Genomic DNA, 19,194 nt, shown 5'->3' on the forward strand with positions numbered 1-19,194 from the left:
TACCAAGTGCTACTCTGATATAAAGTTGTCTCACTTCCAGACTAAGGAAGTAAGCATCATCAGTCTTAGCAACTTTGATTATACTCAACATATACTTTCTAAATTGCTTAATTTTCTGAATCTGTAGATCTTCCAGAAACCACTAATGGAATCTGAGCTGCTAACAGAAAAAGAAGTTGCTATGATTTTTGTTAACTGGAAGGAGCTGATTATGTGCAATATAAAACTACTGAAGTAAGTTGTTTGTTTTGTTTTGTTTTGTTTTTCTCCATACTTAGCAATTAAAATGTAACGGGCCTCTTCTTTTAGCTGCATGAAAATATTTGCCACTTATGAAGACAGTAGCCAAAGGAGCCAGGCATTATTCGCTGCTGGAAAAAGCTAGATGTTATTGTTTGCTATGGTTGTACTGAGAAAAATGCAGCAGTTCTTTGCTGAATGAGGATTTGCACTTTATTTGCTCTTAGGGTACCTGCACCGCAGAAGGCAAGGTCAGCTTCTCCTGAAGAGTAATGCCTCTCAGGGCTCCCCACAGTCCATACTTCTGCTTCCTCTTTCTCTGTCACAGCCCCATACTGAATTCCAGTCCTGTTATCTGTGAATGGGAAGCAAACTACAAGAAACACTTACTGCCATCCTTATTCTGAGTTACCTGATGTATTCCTTTAGTTATTGTAGAGTTTTTAACACCTGAGTGAGCTGACTTGTGAGAAGCAGTGCCAACAAAACCTGGTTTCTTATGGATTTGTGCCCAGTGTACCCTGCACCCTTCCTACCAAAGTCTCCGACTACTACAACCCCAACTCTCTACCATGAAACTCCACACAGTGCAAGTACCCTTATTTCCCCTCTCATTATCTGCAGCTTCCACTGGATCCCATCTTCCTTCTTTTGTCTTTCTCACCCATCCTTGCTACTTCAGCAGGAGGGAAAGCCTTTTTTTTGAAAAAGAAGTCAAGTTATGCAAACCTGAGACACTATCAGGTAAATCAGAACTTCCTTGGAGGCATGTACAAACAGACTGCTTTCTTGGCCATTGCCCAACAAAATGAGTAACAACTGAGTTACACCCACATCTTAAAAAGGCAGAGTATTAATAAAGCTCCTTTATTTTTCCCTACTGATTTGCTAATTTTCATTGAAAGTGTAGGAATTTTGTAACTTTGGGATCTCTCCGCTTTTGTAATGTGTTTGAAAATAGCCCACAAAATTATAAGTTGTGACAGTGATAGGGCAGAGACAAGCAGTTTGACAATAAAACATCAGATGACAGTAGAATTCCTTTCCTTAGGAAATCAGGATAAAAACTAAGAATAGCTTTGGGTCCAAGGTTTTTATCCCTCGTTCAAGAGCATATCTATACACTCTTTCTAATAATGACATAATGAGTAATGACATTCCTTCCTGCATTGTATCTGATCTGGCTTTGCATTAAGTTAATGTCAAATAATAGTTTGGTGATCACAAGAGGGAAAATTTATGTTGGCTGAGGGTACAGTCTTGATTATTATGTTCTAATAATATGCAATAAGTCCTGTGGCTGATCTATTTATTATCCAGAGGCCTGTTCATTTCAGTAATGAATAAGAATCAACCTACTTATTTCATAGATCAGGAATCATTATTCAGTGGTCTTCTGACCTGTCAAACACACTTGACGTTTTTGTGTTTAGGGCCTTGCGTGTGCGTAAGAAGATGTCTGGAGAGAAGATGCCAGTGAAGATGATTGGTGACATACTGACAGCTCAGCTGCCACACATGCAGCCGTACATTCGGTTCTGTAGCTGCCAGCTGAATGGGGCAGCGCTCATTCAGCAGAAAACAGATGAAGTCCCTGAATTCAAGGAGTTTGTAAAAGTAAGAGAGGAAGCATTCACCATGTATTTTGTATACCATAAATGTGGCTCATCACATTGCTGATTTCCAAAACGTAGTCTGACATAGTGCTGTATGTTGGATTAGAATGATGAGTCATCATACTGAAGCACTCATTGAAGGAATACATTTTTTTGTTAAAGGAATACCTTTTTTCAATGAGCTATACAGCCATAAAATAATTACTTTAACAATTTTTTTTGCAGTAACATGCTGAGAACTGGACAAATAATAGTGAGAAGATGCTTTTTGTTTGTGCTGACAAGTTAGGTGAAGAGTACATTAGAAAAAATACAAGAAATTCTAATGCATTGACATTGTTTATGATCTAACATATTTAGATGAGGCATTTTGTTCATTTGTTGCCTTACCTTTTCCTTATTTTGCCGGATTTAAAGGAAACTGACTAACACCATTTTACCTCTCTAATGTTTCAGAGGTTAGCAATGGATCCTCGCTGTAAAGGAATGCCACTATCAAGTTTTCTACTAAAGCCTATGCAACGGGTAACAAGATACCCACTAATAATTAAAAATGTATGTTCTTTTGCAAAGATGATGTTTTTGATGCTGCTTTGCTTATTGCTTAATTACAGGATAGTTTCCCTACATTGTCACTGTTAGATGATATGCTAGGGAAAGTGGGCTGCCCTTTTATATTTGATCACACTAGATCAAATAGAATCATAGAATCATAGAATTGCTCAGGTTGGAACAGACCTTCAAGATCATCAAGTCCAACCACAACCTAACCATGCTAGCCTAACTCCAACAACCCACCGCTAAATCATGTCCCTGAGCACCACATCCAAACAGTTTTTAAACACATTTGGGAATGGTGACCCCACCACCTCCCTGGAGAGCCTGTTCCAGTGCTTGACAACCCTTTCTGTATAGAAGGTTTTCCTGATATCCAACCTAAACCTCCCCTGGCGCAACTTGAGGCCATTTCCCCTTGTCCTGTCACCTGTCACCAATGAGAAGAGATGCAGTAATGCAGTAATTCATTTGGCTTCAACAAAATGTCTCTGGATTTCCACTGGAAATAGAAGTGAAACTTGCACACAAAGAACTAGAAGGCAGTAAAAGCTGAATGAAAAGTTTGTAATTCAGAAAATGGGAGTATTGGGTCTATCTTATGCTCATCTTTGCCTTTTTACATGATATCGTTCCCTTCCCATAGTGTCATAAATGACATCCATTATGCAATCCTGAGTGCCAAATCATTGCAGCTTACATTACTGGATAACTTACAACCCTTTCCTAACTTTTATTTGTTGCCTAACACTTACCATCTTGAATAGTACCATTGAAATTGACCCCAGACTTTCCTAGGAATGAATCCAGTTACAAATTGTATGTTGTCATTTGAGAGATTCCGTAATCAGACATGTTTCCGTTTATGGCTGGAATTTGCATACTTATGTCCAAAGAGTGAGTGGTACACTGACGTAACAGCTCTGCAGACAGCTGTCCACCTACCAGCTGCGAGTTTGTCTCTTATTTTTCATGTTTGTTAAGCAGGAAGAGAAATGTGGGAGCTTCTGACCAACTCTGATGAAAATAAAGAAATAAAACAAAAATTTAGAGTTCTCAAGATGAATACATTTTAAATGCAGATAATAGAAAAAGCTAACGTATTTTATTTACCTGTAGATAATAGAAAACACTCCTGAAAACCATCCTGACCACAGTCACTTAAAGCATGCTCTTGAAAAAGCAGAAGAATTATGTTCTCAAGTAAATGAAGGAGTGCGAGAGAAAGAAAATTCAGATAGGCTGGAGTGGATCCAGGCTCATGTTCAATGTGAAGGCCTCTCTGAGGTAAACAACATGCTATCTAGAGTAATGGACACACTTCACTGTTTGGGAAGAAATCATGGCTCACTTATGGCACAGCATCAAGGGAAAATGGTGTAATCATACCATATAATCTCCAATCATTTGTTTTCATCTTTCTTTGGCTCCCTGTCACTCGTGCACGTAATCCTTTTTGCTGCTTGTATTATTGTCTCCTACATGATAAATGTTGCTTTTGTTTCCTGCCTCTGGACTAGTGCCAGATTAAATGCTGCAATTTGCAACCACAACTCTTCAGTTTCATAGCTCTTTACAATAATTATAGTACTGTTGTATCTCATCCTGAAGCCATACCTGACCATCTTGGAGCGCTTTAAAAGTCATCACAGAGTCTGCTTTTTGTAGTAAAACTTCATATGCATTCTGAAAGCGCAAGAATACCGATCAAGTCTCTCTCAAGACTTTACAGAGAGAATCACTGCCTACTAATGCATGTTTTTTTTAAGGTAACTCTCTGCTGAAAATATAACCAGAATATTTGTGGCGGACAGAGGATACTTCGATGGCCTCCCTATAATGGTGAAGATACTAGAGGCAGACAGATCACAACTTGATTTTTAAAATGTATACTGAGTTTTCAGTTCAAAAGATAAATAATAAGCACCGCTTGGTTTATAAACTGGAAAATGTTGCACTTCAGCTTAAAAATCTGTTTTGGGATAGAGACAGTTCTGTCAAGAAGGGCCAGAATTGTGTTTGGCTGTCTTGAAACTTCTGTCCGAAGGAAAATGGCTGCTTTTGTCTTCTGTACATGATGTCTGACCCTGGAACATCAATAATATTACCTGAATGGCCAACTGACTGCTTGCGTACAGGATAAGACCAGTAACAGCCTTAGGTCTGTGGCAAGCAGTGACCAGGCCTTCTCCCAGTGGTTTTCTGGCTGAGATGTTTCTAATCTATAGAAGGAGCTACTCCAGATCTACCTGCATGGCTAGCAAGGATGGCAGGGCCCACACCATCCTGACCAGTGGAAATGAACTTAAAAATGAAAGGGCTAGCAAGCCTCTACAGACCTGATAACCTCTAGATAGATCTTGCATCCTTCCAGTTCCAGCCACTGGTCAGCAGCTGTCCTCTAAGCCCAGCTATTCTGGGGAAAGACAGGTCATCTGGAAGTCTCTTTTATGTTTTATGAGTGAAATTCAGACAGAAATCAGAAATGCTGTTCTTGTTAAGAAAGCTCATCATTTGGAGAGGTCATTTGCATGACTGCTGCTAATCCAGGACAAGTCATCATCAGCTTGGCTCCACTCACAGACGTGCATGTGCATGGCAGAGAAACTCAAAGGGAGGCACACGTGCTTTTCGCTTTTCTCTAACTGCCCAGGACAGGCCTTGCGCAACTGATAGAATGCCTTAAATTTCATATAACATTTTTATGACTTGCCCTGCTTGTCATGCGCAAGGCAGAGACATTGCTCGTCATCCCTTTGGCACAAGTTAAAACTAATGTCAGGACTCAAAACTGTATTTGATCTCTTTCAGGGGAACCTCGATTGTTTTACTTTATACAGTGCGTTGTTCTTCTTCTTCTACTTTTCGCAGCAACTCGTATTTAATTCTGTTACAAACTGCTTGGGACCACGCAAGTTTCTGCACAGTGGGAAACTCTATAAAGCCAAGAGTAACAAGGAACTGTATGGCTTTCTGTTCAACGATTTCCTCCTCTTGACTCAGATCATAAAACCTCTTGGCTCTTCTGGCACAGACAAGGTCTTCAGCCCCAAGTCCAATCTGCAGTACAAAATGTACAAAACTGTAAGTACCATTCTTAAATGATGACTTGGGTAGTTATATATAACAGAGGTACAAGAGGCAGCACCACCATACTATACGTGTGGGTCTTTATATAGAAGAATTTTGAAAGCTTTGGCATATGCTGGGGTTTCCAGGGACCAACAGTGAGCAAGCTGGTTGTTTGCTAGGTAAGGGAAGATGCTTTTGAAATTTGGCCAGAACAATCTCTTCAACAGAGGTCATATAACAGGGAGTGATGCAGAGAGCAGTATTTGCTGCTCCCTGTGGGAAATGAGAGATTGCTACACTTCATAAAGCTGTTTTCTTACTTCAGGAGAAATGTTTCCAGACTGCGGACGCACCTTAATAATAAGGAAATTCAAAAAATGACATATTTTAAGACAGATGGGAGGCCAGCTGAAGGGGAGAAGCTATTGCGGGCACAAATGAAATCTGTTGTGAATTGCTCTATCTTGCATGCCTCTGTTTGGATACTGTGCAATAGAACTCTAGCTTTGCCTAATGTTTTACAGCCCATTTTTCTAAATGAGGTACTAGTAAAATTACCCACAGACCCTTCTGGAGATGAGCCCATCTTCCATATCTCCCACATTGACAGAGTCTATACACTCCGGGCTGAAAGCATTAATGAAAGGTAAGTACCTGCACAGGCCATGTTAGTACTGAATTTTAAAGATCTGATGCAAATGTATTTGATTTACACATGCATTGCAGTCTCCAAGCAGTTAATATTACATCTCCTTGTGCTTGAGAATAAGGTGATATTCAATACATGAAAAGAATGGAGAAATAATGATGCTTCCTGAATTCCAATAATACCAGTGGTGAGATCACTGGGAGGGCTGATGATTTCATTTCACGTTAGCATAAAGAAGCAAAAAGATTCAGTCCTTTCTTATTCTGTTAATGTCCATCAGTTTTCTGTGTCAGTGCAAGCATCTGTATGGCTGTGTGTTGAATGAGATTCAGGAATGAGTCAGATTAAAACCTGAAGCAAAAACCTGCTGAACAAAACCCAGTTAGTTTTAACCTGGTTCAGTTTATAATGAGTAAGCCAGAAGAGTGCAACCTCAGCTAGTGTTTTGTGTCTCTGTCAAGCTTACAAAGACAGGATTGCACCAGCTTATAATGAAAACTTGTAAGTTCTTGAAAGATAACTTTTGTTAAAAAATGGAAGCTAAAAAACAAGCAAAATAAAAAAAAAACAACCCAAAAAAACCCATACACATTGTATAGATAGCATTATGCCAGCTTGTGAATGTGTTACCTGGAAAAATCCTAATGCATAAAAAGTTATAAAACATCTTTGCTCCCTGCCTGCTCATAGTTCTCTGGAGTTTCCATTGTGTGATGGGATCTGTTACGCTGGAACAATTACATTTCTACAGGCGCTATGAATTCCAGCAAGATCTCTTCCAGGCAGGCAGCTTCAGTGTAGCAGAGCCTGTGGTGGGGTCAGGGCCTTAGGCTGCAAGAGGCTGGGAAGGAGGGCCAGCGTCACTGTTGCCTGCAGTACAGCAGGGAGAAAAAATGGAAATGATATTTTGCAACCTTTTTCTCCTTTCCCTCTGAAGGACTGCGTGGGTTCAGAAAATTAAAGCTGCTTCGGAACTTTACATAGAGACAGAAAAGAAGAAGAGGGAAAAGGCCTACTTAGGTACAGCATGGGGTACAGGGGTTCTCATCCTTTGTGGGGAAGTCCCTGGGCCAGGAAATACATTAAGGACTTTTATCTCTCCTCTTCTGTTTCACCACAGTTCGCTCACAAAGAGCAACAGGCATTGGGAGGTTGATGGTGAATATTGTTGAAGGCATTGAACTAAAACCTTGCAGATCCCATGGTAAGTGCCTTGTGTTTTTCATAATATACTCTGTGAAGGAGACATACCTATTTGACTAACTTAGACATTCTGTCAACATATTTTCATTTAACAAAGCAGTTTTAATGAACTTAAAATGCACGAAGGTGATTCTGAGCAGTTCAGTAGCAGTCATGCAGTTGTCTTGCACTTTATAATTTGGTTCAGACAAGCACCTTTTACCACGTAAACTATTTTATAAGAGATCACAAGCCACAAAGTCCTTAATAAAGAGTGGAAAGTGCTCAGCACCTTGCAGAATTGTGCCCCTGCTTATTGAAATGACAGCAAGGCCACTGTCTTTGCCCAGTCTGTTGGCCGCAGGAGTAAGAGGGTATTCAGACACACACCTGAAAACATGATTACATTTTTTTGTTTGTTTCCTACTTCCCAGGAAAGAGTAATCCATACTGTGAGGTGACGATGGGCTCTCAGTGCCACATCACCAAGACAATGCAGGACACCCTCAATCCGAAGTGGAACTCCAACTGCCAGTTCTTTATCAAGGACCTCGAGCAGGACGTGCTCTGCATCACGGTGTTTGAGAGGGACCAGTTCTCCCCAGATGGTAAGTAGAGGGCAGCCACCCTTCCAAGGGTATTTTCAGACCTCCCATTTTGAAGAGGTGCATGCCCACTGTGGTAAATAGTGAACCTCTGTGTGTGTTTGAGGCCTGACATGCTCTCACTCCCCAGTGTAGTCATGGTCATGTTGGAGCAGAAAAGAATTGCAGTCTTTCTAGGTTTTTGGGTTTCCTTTCTTGTGCGGTTTGACAGTAACTGAAATGCAGTTTGCAATTCTGCTAAGTCTTTACGTGAAACTCTGGATGCTTTTTGCAAATGGACAAATTAATGGAGGAGGAAAAGAAATGTCGTCAGGTTCCTGTAACAGGCAGTAGTAGAAATGAACACAAGATTCCCAACCCATTTTTATTTCATAACCTGCAGTAGACATAATGAGGACTGGAGAATGTCTTTTGGAGTAATAGTCCCTCAGGAAGTATTTGGGCAGGACTGTCATTCATGTCACTGGTACCATTTGCCCCAGTGACCTTGTTGCTGTTGTGATCTGTCCCTTGGCTCTATCATCTCCTGAGAGCTACTCGTTCAGTTTGAGCTGGGCAGTGGCCTTTGGCCTTTTTTCTTACATATCATAAAATAAATAAGCTGCTTAAGCAAAGCAGCTGTGAAGTACATGGTGGATTTTTCTGCCTATTGAGTCATTTATTTTTAAATGGTGCTGCTGTCTAATACAGTCCAGATGAAATTCTCTTCTGTGCAGATAGGCAGCATTTGTCCTTCAACTGCAAAAATATTATTGGACCGAGAGCTTGTTTTCTCCTTTTGCTGTGTGTAGATGGAAGCTTAGCTCCTTCTGCAAATTAGCATTTTATTGCAACGGAAAACAGTTGTTTCATTTCTAAGCATGCTGTCTTTTTGCATTTCAGACTTTTTGGGCAGAACAGAGATCCGTGTGGCAGACATTAAGAAGGATCAGGGTTCAAAGGGACCAGTTACAAAGTGTCTCCTTCTCCACGAAGTCCCTACAGGAGAGATAGTCGTCCGACTAGACCTGCAATTGTTTGATGAGCCTTAGAAGGAAAGGGACCAATGTTTTTTTTTCAGTCTGAGTTCACTGCAATATAGGTATCTGCAGAAGCTGTCACAAAACCCTTATTGGTTTGGTATGAAACTACTGCTTGCCCTTCACACACAAGAGGGTTATCAAAGCAAACAGGAGCATCTTTGTGCCTTGATAATTCTCACTGAAAAACGAGTCCCAGTTTAGTGAGGAAGTCTCCCTCAATTTCTCTATGTGGAACCTGACGTTAGTTTCCTGGGTTTATGAAGTAACCTGGTTGTTCGTTGTGCTGCAGCCTGAGAGGCTGGCACACCACATAGGTCCCTGTGCTTGCTCCAGTTATTCTACTCGTTAATTTACATGAAGAAGGCAATGTTGGTATGTTTGGTGGCTTTCTGCAGGGTTTTCCCCCATAAGGAATTCTGTGCCTATTGCTCAGCAAAGTGGCGTGTAAATGTTTTGTGAATGGAACAAGCAGTTATGCAGTAAGAAGATCTCTGGAGATCTTCATGGTGATGCTGAAAATATTTAGAAAATAAATAGTCTATATCTATAAACAGAGAAGATTCTATTAACATACCACTTCATGACTCACATTGCCCCCCAAATAAATTACATACAGGCCTTGTGCACAGAGATGAGTTGCACTCCAGAAGAGTCCACCCACTCAGTACCTTTGGAAGAAGTGTTTGAACAGTAAGTGAAGGACAGAATATAGAGCCCTTCTGAATGTTGTGCTATACCACTTTGATACTGTTTTACTACTGCTGCTCAATTGTGTGAATGCAGATGGATGATCCGTCACCTGCAGCGAGGAAGGAAAAAAATGATGGCTCTAGCTCAGGAAGCTCATTTCTACCCTGCAGAGTCTAGTTTGCAAAGCAATCAGTGGTGACCAGTTATTAAATTGTACTATGCCTCACTGCATTCAACATCATGTTGCTGAATTCGGGGCGGTAGCACACTGTCACTCACGGCGGTGTTTGTTGCAGACCAGGCTGGTCATGGGGTTGGTGGCAGAGGTGGTAGATGTGAACAGAATGGAGCGTTTGTGATTGTATGGAGTGGGTAACCCCAGGGTAAAGTCTTGTCATCTTCGGGAACGCAAAAGGTTATATATGTGTTTAACTCAACACATAACACACATACAGGCCAACGTCCAGCAAACTTCCCGCGTTAGGCAAAGCACCCGGCTCTAAGTGCCCACTTAGGTTGTGTTTCCCTTAAGTTCACGAGTAAGCGCTTTGCTAAGACTGGACCTGAGATGTGGCAGACCCCTAAGAGTAAAATTCATCTTTGTTCTGCCTGGAATCATTTCGTTCATCACCTATCATGCATACACTGGTATTTTTGTAATGACTTTATTTCTGAATGGGAGGTGTCAGCCTGTTCCATTAGCATGTGAATGTTCTCGTGGAGCCTGTTGTTAGGTTTTGATGTTCCTTGCATGTCCTTTCGGTACTGGTTTCCACCTTCCCTGTATAGATGGTGTTCTCTAGCACTACAATTCTTATTGATTTCCATTAGGAAATTAGGATATATTCATAACGAATAGGTAGCTACAGTATGGTAATAAGTGTAAACTGTGCTGGGAAGTGTCTGTGTATTATAATTTCCTACGAGACCACTGTAATGTTTCAAGCAATGGGAAAAAAATGTATGTTGGAGGGACGACAAAGTTTACATTTCATACTTTTCAGAATCGCTTTATTATTTATTTATTGAAGATAGTGTAGAATTTTGTATCAGAAATGACAGACATACTTATGTATTTTTTGAAACAGAAAACCAGAGATACACACTTTAGTTAGAAACTTTCGACTGATCACATTTTAGAGGGAGTGCAACTTCCTGGGCATGCATTTGGTTACCACTAACTGGCAGAAAACATGATTAAGAGATCTTTAAGTTTCTATTTTTCAATGTTGTTAAGAAAATTGTTTCGATTAAAATATGTAAATAGTACTAAACCCATGTTTTCCTAATTCCATATCAATACATTTTATTAAATATAATGTATATGAAAATACACATTGTTGTGGTAGGATAAAAAAAGTGATAAAATCTATTAATGGGTAACATTAAATGTCATTGTCTAACCTTTTATTGCTGTCCTAATTTTACTCAGTAGCTGGAAATACAGTGAACATTCCTTTCAGTGTTTAGAAAGTTGGATCGCTTTTTCATGGTATCATTTCACCAGCCTGAATTACAGCAACAAATAAGTAGACAAACAGGAAAAAAAACCATGGATGCAGAGATCCAGGCCAGGTTTTCAGAGGAAGCCTCAAGTTGCTGCATTTTCCTCTGAGATTCAATTGCTGTTGGAAGTGGTGGCCAGGAAGTTGCGGGGGCTCCTCTCAGAGTGTGGCCCCTGTCATGGACTTGTCAGATTGCAACTTTTTGTGTGGTAACACGACTGAGCACCTTCCTGACGACCAGCGCTTGTCATTGCCAACTTGCCCTCGATGCACAGGAGCGTTTAGTTCCTGTTAATGCCAATGAGTGTCATGCAAATGATGATGATGAAGGGCTGGGGTTCAGCTCATGGATTTCTAACTTGCAATCAGTAATTTCCTTTTTCCATCCAGGACTTCACGTGTTGTGGAGTTGTGGGACTGGCTAGGCCTCTTCTTCCAGGTAACAGTGACAGGATGAGAGGGAATGGCCTCAAGTTGTGCCATGGGAGGTTCGGGTTGGATATTAGGAACCATTTCTTCTCAGAAAGAGCAGTGAGGCAGTGGCACAGGCTGCCCAGGGAGGTGGTGGAGTCACCGTCCCTGGAGGTGTTCAAGAGCCGTGTGGATGTGGCACTGAGGGACATGGTCAGTGGGCACGGTGAAGGTGGGCTGATGGTCGGACTAGGTGATCTTAGTGGTCTTTTCCAACCTTAATGATTCTATGACTCTATGCCCAGGGCAAGTTCAGCTCTCCTCTGTTAGGGCTGCACCACACACTTTTCCAGCTGGGCTGGGCTGTGAGCTGCACCTTCCACCCTGTCACCCCATAGGCTCTGATCCATTGCTGCTAATTACCTTTGTGTCCCAGCTAGAAAAAAAGCATACCGGAAGCTGGCTGGATGCCCATGTGCTATGCTGGAGATGCAGGGATGAGTTCGAGGAGCCTACATTATGAAGTTGATTCAAAATCTCTAAGGACTGGTAGATCGCAATAGCTAAACAGAGCATCAAACAACAAGTCAAGGTTAAGATAAAGGAGTTTATGTTCTTCGCAGATCTGTTTTCTTCCCTGTATTTCTGAAAGTGCATGGTCATTGGGTTATAGCCACCAGGCTCTCCAGAATGGTATTTGCTAGGCTAATCGTAAGTCATATACCTACAGGTTGTAACACATTTGGAAGCACTGTAAAATAAAAACTGTAAAGCTGATCTTGGCTTTGGAAATACTGAGTATTTCCCTGAGATCAATGCTGCAGGGAGGCGGTCTGTAAGGCCCCAAGAGGCCGTGTGCAGCTGGTGGTCTGATGTGGGCACCTCAAGGGACAGAGCACGTCATTGGGCTGACCCTAAGGAAAAGGACCCATAAATGACAGAACTTTTTCTAGATGCACTTACTTATTATATATTTTCTCAACATGAGTTTTTATGAGGGAAATTTTTAAATGTTCATTCTAGAATATTTTTACCCTTCAGAAAAAAAACCCAAACACTTTTTGTTACCTGTGAGTTGGGTTTGGGGGGAAGAACATTGCAGATAACAACGTTTTTGTAATATTATTAAGTACATTTTCCAAACGAAGATGTGACGAGTCCAGACTTTCACCGCGGCAGCGGTGTCTGCTTTCGTACTGCTCCGTTTGCACCACGCTGTTTCACTGTTCCTATTGAGCAGTCAAAACCCTTGAAACGCAGAACAGTGGGGAATTAGGTGAACTCACCTTTGCTTTGAGGCATTTGCTCTGTGAGAACATTCCACTCGGACCCCACGTTTGTTCAGCCGAACACTCCCGTCCTACACCCATGTTGATGTATCTATAGATATATATAGACATGTGATTATTTGTATAAATAATATAAGAACATAGCTACTTTGTTGTTGGCAAATACGGAGTAAATCTAACAAAAAGCATTTATAGGCCCACAGTTTTGTTTGTTCACTTAAGTATTTTAAAATAAAGGCCATCCTCGGGAAATTATTTTTCAGTACATAGGCAGATATATTTAGGACCGAACTTAAATGAATGAAGAATGTGTTGAACTAGCCTAGCTGCTTGGCATAGCTGTCAGAAAAAGGTTTTGCTGCGACTGTAGGTGAATCCTTGTGCTTCTTGTAAAGCTGCAAAGTGTTGCAAACCCCCGATTTAGCATTGGCTCTGCAATCCCAACATGCTGTGCAAGTCAAGGCGTTGTTGCCTCCTTGGAGCCCTTCTGTCAGGCTCTCCTGCCTACCGCACTGAGCACAGCTGACAGGGGAAGACTGGGCTGCAGGAAAATAGGGGAAAAAAGGAAGAAGCAGCAGCAGAGCTGAAATGTCAGAGCTTGTTGAGCAGCAGCCTCTTCTCCCCTCGGGAAGACTGGGGTGGGTTGCCCATCATGCGATGAGACTGGAAGTGAAATCCCTCCTGGTTATGGAGCCTGCTCCGCAGGGATGGGACTGGTGGTGGAACCTGTACTTGCCAGGAGGAAGGGAGGTTGGGCGCAGGAGCATGGAGCTCTCCTGGCGCCAGGCTGAGTGCTGATCACACGGTATCTCAAGAGAAAGTCATCCTGGGAGGAGCATATGGAAATATGAGTGAGTGGACCACTTTTGGCAGTGTGAAGTGCCCGAGTCGGGTTGAAGCGATTCCTATCCAGGTGACACTTTGCAAAGGGTTAATGCTTCTCATCAGGCTAACCCCCAGCTTTTGCAGAATACCCTATTCCAGTCCTCAATTTGCTGAAATAGAGTTTAGATTCCAACAGCCTTTGCAGACTTCTTCACGGAGTACTTTTTATTCAGTGTCGGTACATTGCTGAGAAAAGATAGCCGTAGTATTTTTTCAATGTTAATACTTAGAACTGGTGAATCCCCACCCCCATGATGGTGGTGTTTTTAGTGCACTTGTCGTTGCCAAACAAATGGTATCAATTAGTTTCCTTTTTTTCTTAAAAAAGGAAGTGTTGTACTATATGTAGTATTTGTAAGATCTTAAAAATTACAAAGGCATTATAAAATAACTGTTATATGTACGTCTAAAGAGCTGGACAGGGAGGAGAAGTGGTTCCTTTCTTCAGAGAAACCATAATTCACTTGTACTGTTCATTTGCATCGCATCTAACCAGCCCACAGGAACACATCCATACTGTGAAATGGGTTTATTTTAAAGCATTTCTAATGGGTATAACGAATAACTACAAATTGGATGCCACCGTTTCCTGTAAGCCAATTTCACCTGTACTTTGGTTGCTCTGAATGTGTTATTTCCTCTGCTGCGCTCGGTTTAATAATTCTATTTACAGGCGATGTCAAATGAAACAAAAGTCTTCAAAATGCATTCACCTGTCTGAGGAATTACGCCGCGTCCCAGACTCCATTCACCGAGGTTGAAGCTGCAGATCAGACTTCAGTCTGTGCAAATTGTTTGACACAGATGAGACTGTATTTGTGCAAGTGAAATTATAAGAATAAACCCTGTTGGTTTTTTTTTTTTTTTAATTTTAATAGCCTATCGTGATGTTCTTGAGAAGCACTGAAGAAGAGTGCTACGGTCTCAAAGACATACAATGAATCTGGAGATGAGTATTTTTGACAACAGGACTAGAAGGTCCCCCCTGGTCTGTCCCCTCGTTTTGGTTAATAATTACTGCATCCAGCCAGCTGCCCTGAGGTCAATATCCTCTTTGTCCCACTGAACATAAGGAAGTCCATTTGTCTCACTCAGCACCCACTAATGCAGGTTCCCTGAGGATGCATGTCTTTGTAGCTGTTTTGGGGCTGGGTTGGCACAACTGGATTGCAATATACTCAAAGCATCATTCCTATGCAGGAACTACTACGTATTAAAAGTTAACAAGAAAGCCTCCACGACTGATTAACAGGCTTCAGTAATGATGGAGCTGAAACAAAGTAAAGCTAACACTGCTAGTTAGACACCCCTCCACGGCCAGGATGGTGTCCATCTAACATTACACCAAAATCCCACTCTCAGCCAAGAACTGATGGGGACAACAGGCATTTCACTCTGCTTCAGAAGCCTCCAGAATACTGTGCAAAGGGGAAACAGCACACAGCCCTTTGAGACAGACGTGGAAGGACAAATTAATGTTCAAATATTAACCTGGAGGCACACACAGCCTTGTCATTAGAACACTGCCGTAACATGAGGTAGCTGTCAATCAGAAACATTCTGGATGTTTTTATACGTAGTTTTAAGCTACAAACATCTTAACCTCTCACTAGCAAGCTTTTGGAGGCCTCCTCATCTTTCTCCCACTGCTGTATATTGAAATCAAAATACTCTAAAACAGCTATTCAAGAAGAAATAATTTTATTGTTTCCATCTGACAGGTTTTGCTGTGAACGAAGAGGACAGCTTGCTAGACAGTCTCTTTCATTATTTTGGTCAGTTTCTGGATCTTTGACCTTGTTGACATGTCCACATACTTCTCCCCAATATTGACAATCATTCCACCAAGGACTGAGGGATCAGTCTAGAAGAAATATTGAACAGAAACTCCATTAGCAAAAACTTATTACCCTAGTATACTTTTTTTTTTTTTTTAAAGTGCAAACAGCTTTTAAAAGAGCCTTATTTAAGATAATTTTGCAGTCTCTGTGTTTCAAAGTTAAGATTCCAGTACTTAAAGCACCAGGTCTACCAGAAAACACAGAAGTATATAATATAGCAACTGAATTCAACCAAATGAATATATACAATAGCATCTTAAGGTTCCTCTTTCATTTATTTTTTGTAAAAATGAGAAAGAGCGCGAGAAGCACAGCTTGGCATTAAGTTAAGTGTATTTACAAATCAGAACCCCCTACCTTGGTCTCCAGCTTCAAGACCTCCCCTTTAGCCAAGAATCCATTCAGAGCACTCTTTAGCTCAGTGAGGCTGGCGTCATCCAAGGGCTGAAAAAATTTGCACAGAAGACAATGAAAACGAAGGATGTAAAAAATTCAAACAATATGAGAACACTTTCTTTAACAGAGTCTAAAGAGAAAATAAAGACACTCCCAGGAAGGCAGAGGAAGCAGCCCTCTTGGACAACAATAACCAAATGACAGCACAGAAATAGCACCATTTGGTGCTCCTTTAATTTCATGAAGCATTGTGCTGTCTGTATCCGTATTCCCAGCAACTGCTTGACCTTAACATCTTCTGGTTGCAAGCATCAAGAATCCTGACTTGCTACACTAAGCACTCAACGCAAGACTCTCACACATCTATTTCAAAGCAGCATTTTGCCTATATGAGGAGGGATTAATTTTGCTGCTTCTAACAGTTCAGATTATCATCTTAAGAAAAAACAGTTTCATGTGAAGCATGGGACAGGGACTTGGGATGCTGTTAGAGGGCTCCCAGCACAGTTGTGTGGGCTCAGCCAAGTGCACCTCTCTCCATCACAATAGAGAAACTCCACATCCCTGTGGGAGAGGCACCATGAACCTGCACTTGCTTTCCCTATGAGTTGTTCAGATATTACTGCAACAGAAGTGGAAGAGACTTCACAGAAGAATAGTGATTTTTGTGTTACTAGCAATAATAATTCCTATTTAACAGCTAACAGTTGAGAGCCAAAAGAAACCAACCACCATCAACAAGAGGCATCAGGAAAGTAGCTTTACTTTCACCGCCCTCTGAGGAAAGAATTTCTGCGTAACACCTAACCCAAATCTCCCCTCTTTTAGTTTAAAATTTTTCCCCCTTGCCCTGTTACTATCTACCTTTGAGCTCGCAGAGATGTTATCTTTGCTGTCACTTCAGAGATCTGCCTTGCTACAACTAAGAGCTGATCTGTTAGTTCTGACCTGATCAGTACGATCTTGATGACAAAAATAAGAGCAGAGGCAGTTTTATCTGCAGACCAGGCTGACTTTCATCAGCCACTGAGTTCACACACAGAAAAAGATGTTGTCTGTTAAGCTGAAGCAGGAGGAACACATGTAATTGCTAACCAGTAACTTCTGTATATTGAAACACTACTGGAGTGTTTTGTAGAAATGAATTTTCTCTTCATTCCTCACGCAGCAAGCTGCTTACACTATAGCTAAAGAAGTTTGCTATTTATGCCACTACCTATTAAACTCAACCTTGAGGTTCCTGACCCACCTGCGCAGTGGTGACTGTGCACAGCACTTCTCCTCGGAACGCGCTCATGATCTTCCCAAAAGCAGAAACAATGCCCGGAGTGTAGCGCAAGCGACCGTTTTCAGCAAGCAGGTCTGGAAGACGCAGATGTATCAGAAGGGTTTAGCACACCCACTAGGAGCAGATTCGGTTTAGCAACAACTAACCACAAGCAGCATTAGATGTTTTTCAAAATGTAAATGATTACTCACTCATCAGGTTGACGGTAATAGGAGACATCCTCTCTTTTGCTAAAACGTCATTCACAGCTTTCTGTTTAACTGTGCCCTTGGTATGAGGGTTCATAACAATGCTGGATAGCTTGGGGTCCTTCAAGAGAGTCTAAGAGAACACACAAGCAATACTGCAAAGGCCATAAGTTTTCCAGGCCTAGGCAGGCAACAAAGTCACCCCTCGAGCAAGGATAGAGGACAGGAGAGAGCAGGTGGGAAGTCAAATGACAGCCCCAGGTGGAACTCATTGAAAAGATGCTTCTTTTAGAGCCGATGCTCCTCTGAGCAGCTCAGCAGGCCGCAGAGCAGCACTAGGGGTGGAGTGCAGAGAGCAGCCTGACGTGAGTCTCACAGCATGCGGGAGCGTCCTAACCGCAGCAGACAGCCCACGGCCCCCAGCCCCTGCGTGACCTCAGGCCGAGGCGTGCTCGAGAGCCTTACCCATACTCGGCCCAGCTCCTTCTCCACCTGCTCCAGCTTCTTCTGCTTTGTGGCGGCGGAATACAGCGCGGTGGCGTAGCGGCCCTCCAGCCCATACACCTGGATAGGCGGCTGCGGGACACACGGCGCCTGAGCGCGGCCCCGCGAGGGGACCCAGCCCCGCACCCGCACCCTCACCCCCCGGCCCCGCTCACCTTCACCAGCTTGGAGACCGGCCGGGCCGCCGACGTGCTCAGCTGCCGCACCTGTGGGACACACAGCGGCTGTCCAACCCCCTCGGAAAGGAGGTGAGGGCCCACCGCGACCCGCCGTTACCCCTTACACGACCCCACTTCACCTTCAGGGCGAACCCCGCCGCCGCCGCCATTTTCTCCCACCGCCGCTCGAGGTCACCGCTGCGCCCGGGCCCGGCGGGGAGGCAGTGCGCAGGCGCGGAGGATGGCCCCGCCTCATCCCCGCCCCCTCCCGCCGCGCGGAGTATGCTGGGACGTGTAGTTCCGTGGCGCGGGCGGGGTTTCCTCAGGAAGATGGAGGAGCCCCTGTAGGCCCGTTAGGCCCAGAACCCCTTCCCGCCTCCTGCAGTTCACACAAGAGCACGCCCTTCCCATCAGTTGCTTCACACGCGCTCTCCAAAGGGAGATTTTGGCTGCACGTCCCTCAGGGATGTTTCTGTCCTCTAACAGCGTGAAACCGCCCCTGAAATACAATGAGCTGTTGTGTCCCCATCCGATAAACTGGGCCCAGGCGTCTGCTAGAGCACAGAGAGACAACCCTCCAGGTGGAGCGCAGGGCGGGCGGTCCCCTTCAGCTCCGCCTGTGCTAGAGTCCCCTGCTCGACCTTGAGCTGCGTGCTGCTGAACTGCTGAACGCACAGCGCTGCGCAAACTGCAAGCGTGCTGCATGCATGCAGGGCTGGCTCGAGACGCTAGATGTTGCTGTTGCTATAGATTGAAAAATTAGCGCTCGACCAGAGAATTAGAGCAGCACTCTTTAGAGAAAACGGTCTGAATAAGAAAGCTAGACTAGCATCCCGTCAGAAGTAAGGCAGTGTCACCAATATGCTTTATTCTGGATGCTAGAATTTAGCTCCTTCAGCTGCCCCCAGCTTATTTGCTGTGGGGACATTCAAAGCCACAAGTATAGTTCATGACAGGCTTAAGCCTGATGTAACACCATTCTTGGTATTTTTAATAACTACACTACTAAGAAAAGAGTACCTAAAGTGTAGGAAAGGCTTCATTTTTCTTAAAAACACATATTCTTTTTTTTTTCTTGTTATAATGTTACTGTTCTTG

The 19,194-nt window shown here is 42.9% G+C and overlaps 2 protein-coding genes across 7 annotated transcripts in view; one reads left to right on the forward strand and one right to left on the reverse strand.

The window, feature by feature from the left end:
• Window positions 1–11,041, forward strand: part of ITSN1 (intersectin 1) — a 120,990-nt gene extending 109,949 nt beyond the window's left edge. For 4 of the 6 annotated variants that reach the window (XM_021404690.1, XM_021404709.1, XM_021404730.1 and 1 more), the window contains 10 exons: window positions 128–234; window positions 1,674–1,857; window positions 2,313–2,411; window positions 3,531–3,698; window positions 5,223–5,495; window positions 6,008–6,129; window positions 7,070–7,152; window positions 7,253–7,336; window positions 7,749–7,922; window positions 8,802–11,041. In XM_021404690.1, the coding sequence (XP_021260365.1) occupies window positions 128–234; window positions 1,674–1,857; window positions 2,313–2,411; window positions 3,531–3,698; window positions 5,223–5,495; window positions 6,008–6,129; window positions 7,070–7,152; window positions 7,253–7,336; window positions 7,749–7,922; window positions 8,802–8,950 (1,443 nt within the window). In that variant the 3' untranslated portion in view covers window positions 8,951–11,041. The remainder of the gene's footprint in view (window positions 1–127; window positions 235–1,673; window positions 1,858–2,312; window positions 2,412–3,530; window positions 3,699–5,222; window positions 5,496–6,007; window positions 6,130–7,069; window positions 7,153–7,252; window positions 7,337–7,748; window positions 7,923–8,801) is intronic. The other 2 variants (XM_021404705.1, XM_021404719.1) reach the window with 1 other exon arrangement.
• ATP5O (ATP synthase, H+ transporting, mitochondrial F1 complex, O subunit) lies at window positions 15,406–18,357 on the reverse strand. Its single transcript, XM_021404871.1, has 7 exons — window positions 18,237–18,357; window positions 18,094–18,144; window positions 17,900–18,010; window positions 17,438–17,567; window positions 17,208–17,320; window positions 15,920–16,006; window positions 15,406–15,585 (listed from the first exon to the last, which is right to left on the reverse strand). Exons 1-7 carry the CDS (start codon window positions 18,264–18,266, stop codon window positions 15,472–15,474), a joined length of 636 nt encoding a protein of 211 aa, XP_021260546.1. The 5' UTR covers window positions 18,267–18,357; the 3' UTR covers window positions 15,406–15,471.

Source organism: Numida meleagris, chromosome 1 (genome assembly GCF_002078875.1).
Source record: "Numida meleagris isolate 19003 breed g44 Domestic line chromosome 1, NumMel1.0, whole genome shotgun sequence".
NCBI classification, from domain to species: domain Eukaryota; kingdom Metazoa; phylum Chordata; class Aves; order Galliformes; family Numididae; genus Numida; species Numida meleagris.

Bases quoted from the DNA above. Each gene is read 5' to 3' on its own strand.
- ATP5O (XM_021404871.1), bottom strand. From the start codon at position 18,266: ATGGCGGCGGCGGCGGGGTTCGCCCTGAAG. The intron at 18,145-18,236 runs GTGAAGTGGGGT...TGTGTCCCACAG, and splicing joins CGGCGGGGTTCGCCCTGAAG to GTGCGGCAGCTGAGCACGTC. The intron at 15,586-15,919 runs GTAGGGGGTTCT...TATTTCTTCTAG, and splicing joins TCTTGAAGCTGGAGACCAAG to ACTGATCCCTCAGTCCTTGG.